Source organism: Argentina anserina, chromosome 5 (genome assembly GCF_933775445.1).
Source record: "Argentina anserina chromosome 5, drPotAnse1.1, whole genome shotgun sequence".
Lineage (NCBI taxonomy): Eukaryota > Viridiplantae > Streptophyta > Magnoliopsida > Rosales > Rosaceae > Argentina > Argentina anserina.
Genome location: NC_065876.1, coordinates 15,029,027 through 15,034,576, shown reverse-complemented (window position 1 = coordinate 15,034,576; position 5,550 = coordinate 15,029,027). Strand labels below are relative to the sequence as shown.

General features: G+C 37.8%; 1 protein-coding gene across 1 annotated transcript; it reads right to left on the bottom strand.

Annotated features, from left to right (window-relative positions):
• Window positions 1-1,109: 1,109 nt before the first annotated feature.
• On the bottom strand, window positions 1,110-5,550 carry LOC126794379 (uncharacterized). Its single transcript, XM_050521087.1, has 5 exons — window positions 5,208-5,550; window positions 5,029-5,106; window positions 2,511-2,592; window positions 1,730-1,872; window positions 1,110-1,535 (listed from the first exon to the last, which is right to left on the bottom strand). Exons 1-5 carry the CDS (start codon window positions 5,475-5,477, stop codon window positions 1,335-1,337), a joined length of 774 nt encoding a protein of 257 aa, XP_050377044.1. The 5' UTR covers window positions 5,478-5,550; the 3' UTR covers window positions 1,110-1,334.

The following is a 5,550-nucleotide window of genomic DNA, read 5'->3' as shown; positions in this document are numbered from 1 at the left end:
ACTCGATCATCTCAAGAAACCCTAGGCATGCTCTCGTGCTTTTCTCCATTCCATGTTGTCCAATCTTCGATCCACTGTAGTTTATGTACCTTCACCCTGGTTCGTCTCCAAGTTTGTAGCTAGGGTTCCTTGCAGACTCTTCCCAACGAACTCTTCTCAAAATTTTCTCTTTAATTAGGACTGGTTAACTGGTCTGCCTCCTCTAATAATTAATATCGTTGAGGTGGCTGTGGCCAAGTATTGCTCTAGATAGAAGTTCCTGCACTTTCGCCCTTGACTAGTTCTTGGACTATGTCACCGGGTGAGAATCTTGGGTGAGATATATCAATTCAAAAACGCCATAATTGGTGACATGATACCCTTTACCGGTTAATTTATATAATTCACTCGATCACTAAGAGTAAACTTACTCAATCGAAGGTGATGGCACCGATTATGTGATATTATGATCTGATTGAGAGCATTTAATCTGTGAAAGAGATGAGATGAGTGTGTTATTATCTAGCATAAATGAAATGACAGAATTATTGGGAGCACCTCGAATAGAACTGCGACAGAATAAAAGACATGAAGTCATTTCCAATCCACAATGCCAAATTTTAAGTAGACTTATACGAGATAAGAATCTCGTAGGTTATCTTTCGTAAATATATATTTATTTCATTCTATCTCTTATACTTCTCTTTCTTCTGATCGATCTCTCTTCTCTCCAACAATTATTAAGAGACGCGGGAGGTTCTGTAGCAAGAGCAAGAGGGAGTACGAGTGTATGAATCATTGTATCACGTACAGTGGAATGAAGAGATCTGCTGTTGAGTTGTGGATTTTCCCATGTTTCTCCTCAAGAAAGCTGATCTCCGATGGCTAAATTTGATGAACTCTTGCTCCCAAAGTTTTCGTCCTGTCCCTCATTTCATTTACATCAATTACATGCAAAGCTCTTCATGCAGAGCTGATCTATAGTTTTGCATCATTTGCTAAGCATATCATGTGTGGGTTATGCCTTCCCCAAAAAAGCAGCAAGTATTGTCTCACTGTCCCAACAATGCTTGATTCTAGGCTAGATTAATGAGTCTGGGCATCGTATTATTTAAAATCAACACTAAGGGAACATCGTAAGGTCGTGAGTAATATACAAGAATGTCATACTAAGCAACCAGCCTCGAAATTAGAATTTACAGTAATACAGTAAACATTTGGAGCCACATTATCAGTTGGATTTGAATTACATTTTCTAATTGCTACGACTATCAAGTAGAACAGTTATCTTGATATACACTAAAGTAATATGCATTCGTCACATGAGTTTTCATCCACAGATATACAGTCTCACTTCACGAAAGCTTAGAAAGTAAAAGGAGGCAACCAGAGGAAAGGAGGACAGAGGCTGAAAAGCAAAGCAAGTCGAGAGGAGATTGTATAACTGCTAACATACTCTTCTCTAACAACCCGATCAAAAGGAGCATTACAATTACATGGCCGACCTTCGTTTTCAGTTCATTGACAGTTGTGATATCTAACCACTTCGGTCGTGCCTGTAAAAGGAAAATAAAATTACAAAACTGAACTTAATATGTCGCAAGGACCACATCAGAGTTGCTTTGCATATGGATATTCAAATCGAGAAAGTTGGCACAGGTGCGAACCCTCAACATTCGAGGTGCAAGAAAGTGACATTATGTAACTTGAAACTAAGAAAGCTGGTCAGTAACAAGAAATTCAATCTCACCTTCAGAATAAACATGCCAAAAAGACTCGATGTATAAGGTGCTTCATCCTCTGAGAGAGACTTCACTGAGTTGAGATTGCTGATGAATAGCTCATACAGACCCATTCCAAATACTATCATCACTGTTCCCAAGAGATAAACATCTACATGCCACAAGACGGTAGTTAGTGACTCATGTTTCCAAAGTTGTATACACATAAAACGAAGATCTATTGTCTGAAAAATAGTAAAACGAAGGAGTACATGAACTCCATTTAGAAATTCTACTTTTAAGAGCTACAGTACCATATCCAACTCTAGCTGCCAATCATTAAGACGCTCTTTACAACTATAAATTCAATTTCATTAGTTCTAAATTTAATCTTCAGATTTAACAAGTGCGTGAAAGATGGACAAATGATACTCTTGTAGTCTTGTATGACCAACACTCCGTGACCTCCTCCCCCTATCATTCTCAAAGACTAAACACAGCTTATACGTTGGAAAGTGTAATTGTAGCGGGGCTTGCGGGTCTTGTTTGGTAACTTTAAAAATGAACTACTTAGCATTGCAATTGTTTTGAAGGAAAAGCAACTATTGGAACTTAGAAATAAAAATTGGGCCAGGCTGTGCACACAGGGGAAACCAATTTCTGGCTGCCAAATCATGTTTTTTGTATGTTTACCCTTGCTTGGTCTTTAGCTTTAAAAAAGCTCTTTACAAATCAAATTCCTTTGTATTCTCAAGGCACAATCAATAGGAGTAACAAATTATATGTAAACAAACAACTCAAAACACTCACCAATGGCATCAATCAGTATCAAGATGACCTTACTACGATGTGCAAAGTATTCCACAAAAGATTGTACAACATAAGTGCAGCCCTGCATATTCAACATTGCAAATTAAGGGATCCCAGAGAAATACAACATGTCTAAAAATTTTGTGATTAAAATAGCAATATATCTTACACTTGGGTGTCCGGTGTCATATTTCTAATCCTTGCTATTAAAATTCAGTATAGAAAATGAGGGAATACATCTATACTTCCAATGCCACATGCAACTCTAAGCTAAGTTTATGTTGGGAGGTGCATATTTAGCCACTTTGGCTGACCGGATTCCACTACCATAAATATACACACACACATGCAGTACACATACATGTATAAATAGAGTATAAATGATCTGAGAACAGTCTGATTCATTATGCAAAAAGTTATTTAGGGAGAGGCAGGAGCAGATTGGTCAAATCTTTTCAGTGGAATGATTTATTTAGCAAAAGCTTAATGCTTTCAGTAAAGTTAAATAAGGTGAAATATCTGGGGATGTGGAATATTGTTAGCTGTAACCTGGGTGATTGGATGGAAAAAAAAATAAAAGCATGTTCTAAGCTTATTGTGGTGGAGTGGGTGAGAGTTAAGGTATGCGCATCTCTTTGGGCCACTAGATATGTGGAGTTTAAAGATTAATATCTTTGAGCTATTGTACTTTAGGACTGCACACATAGTATCATGTAGTGTCTGTTTAGCATCCTTTTATGTTGCTTCTTTTACAGACATCTTGTCTGCTTCTTTGTATTTTTCTTTATGTTAGTAAATAAAAGCTTTCCCGAAACAAAACAAAAAAGATCTCACAATCAACCCCATATCCCAAAGTTTGATCCCCTGTGCACAAAGTTAGACCAGCAATGGAAGTTCAACTTAACTTCCTGATTGCTGGTTAACTTACAAAATAAGCTATTTAACTACCACATACTGTAATGGGTACGGGGATGTATAACTATGCACTGTATTGATGTGCGACTGTAGCCTAGGATGCACTTTTAGGGTTCTAAATAAAATTTGTAGAAATAACCCCTAATCTTTGATGGTATCTCATTTTGGTCTTTAACTTTAATTTTCTCTATCTTAGCTGAGCTTTGAAACTCATAAGAACAGATTGCAACTTCGTTCTGAAAAGGTATCAGGATCACTTCGTTTGAGTAATAACTAAATTGTCTTACTAAAAATATAATTAGATTACAGTTCAGTTAAAGCTAAGAACTGCATCATCCAATAAGGATTTCCTTCCCCCCTCCCCAGCCGTAGCTGTTCACAGAATTTATCTTGTGTTATGTATGAGATCTTTACTTTTGTAAAAAGAAAACTGATAAAAACAAATTTCAGTAGATATATGCACTCTTAATTAGATTCATGCACAAAAAGCGAGGATTGAATTTGAGTAAGATCATTGTAGATGAAGTTGGAGAAAATTATCAAAATGTATTACCAGTTAACAAAGGAAGATAATGTTTTCAATTATAAAAAAAGTTAAAGGAAGATTATGGTTTTCTGATTCTCAGGATGGACTAAATGACTAATTTTCTCAACAAAGTTATTGCTTGGTATCCGATGTGCCCACCTGAGCACCACAATTTGTATTACTACACAGCTCAAAGTTTAAGAATAAGCATATCACATTTTGAAGTAATAGAAACATATTAGAGACAGGTCATAGATCCAGAGACACTCATTCAAAAAAAAAAAAAGGATCCAGACACTCAAGAATTGATCTACAGGGTTTTCATATTTTAGTTTGGGGGTTTGGGTTTCTTCATTTGAATTGTTATACCTCTACTGCCTCTGTGACCACTAAAGGGATTGCTATACTTGTAGTCATTACACCACCAACATCTTCGAAAGTAGAACAGGCAATCTGTTATGCTAATAGATGACATGGGTTTAGGGTGAATTCTTTTCACACCTCCACTCGCCACCTAAATATAAACTTCAGCAACCAAAACTATACATTTCTTTTTAAACAGATGGAATCCAAAACCTCAAACCAAGCCTACCCCAACCACCTAATTTAGCAGATTTTTACACTCTACAGCACATCGCATAATATCTTGACGGCTTGACCTTTGCTTTTGTATTGCCTACCATCTAGTTAGAAAGGCTTAACTCATACTGTGTTAGTTCCGCACCGTATTCTCCTATCAGTTCTCCTAGCATAACATTTTTGCCATGAGCACTTTTGACCTCATACAAAAGTATAAACTTGATTGTTACTCTCGGCATTCCAATCTACAAAATAATAAGTCATTGCTCTTCAACTGTCAGAACAATCGATATACTGACCGATTCTACTTCTTTTTCGTTATAACACAACACTAGAACTAATTCCACACGTATAATCTCACGTCCACAAACCAACACACAAAAAAGACCCGAGCAGTCAATTCAGTGATCACAATTCTAATGATGCAACAATCAAGTCTGTAATCAGCCCAATTCGACTACATGAATAAAAGGATCTCAAGCTATATAACAATCATACCTTGATGTAACAAAGGAGAGAGCCAATCAAAGACCCCATCACCGCCATAAACGCCATGAACCGGCACCCATATATCACCTGATAATCCACTCACACACCAAAAACACCCCAAAAAATTACTCCAACTAGAATTTTATTTCCTCAAAACAAATGAACACCATCATAACATGTAGTAATACCTTCTCCAAGAGTGCCTCAATGGCCTCTACTCCACTGGACGAGGTGCCGGAGTCGGAGGAGAGAGTGGGGGAAGGGATCAGCGGCGAGGAGGAGGGTTGTGGGGCGGAAGAAATGCCGGGCCTGGAGCTGGCGGCAGCCAAGGAGACGACGAACTTGAGAGCACGAGGATTGAAGGGAAAGAAGGCATTGGGTTTGGAAGAAAGGATCACAAGTGGCGGTGGTGTTCTGCTGTTGATGGGTTTTGAGAAGAGAGGGCGAAGGAGTGTCATGAACTCGGTTGGGTTTTCAGTCTCAGTTCTCCCACTTTGAGTTCAACTTGTCTCAGATCTTTTATCGCTAAAC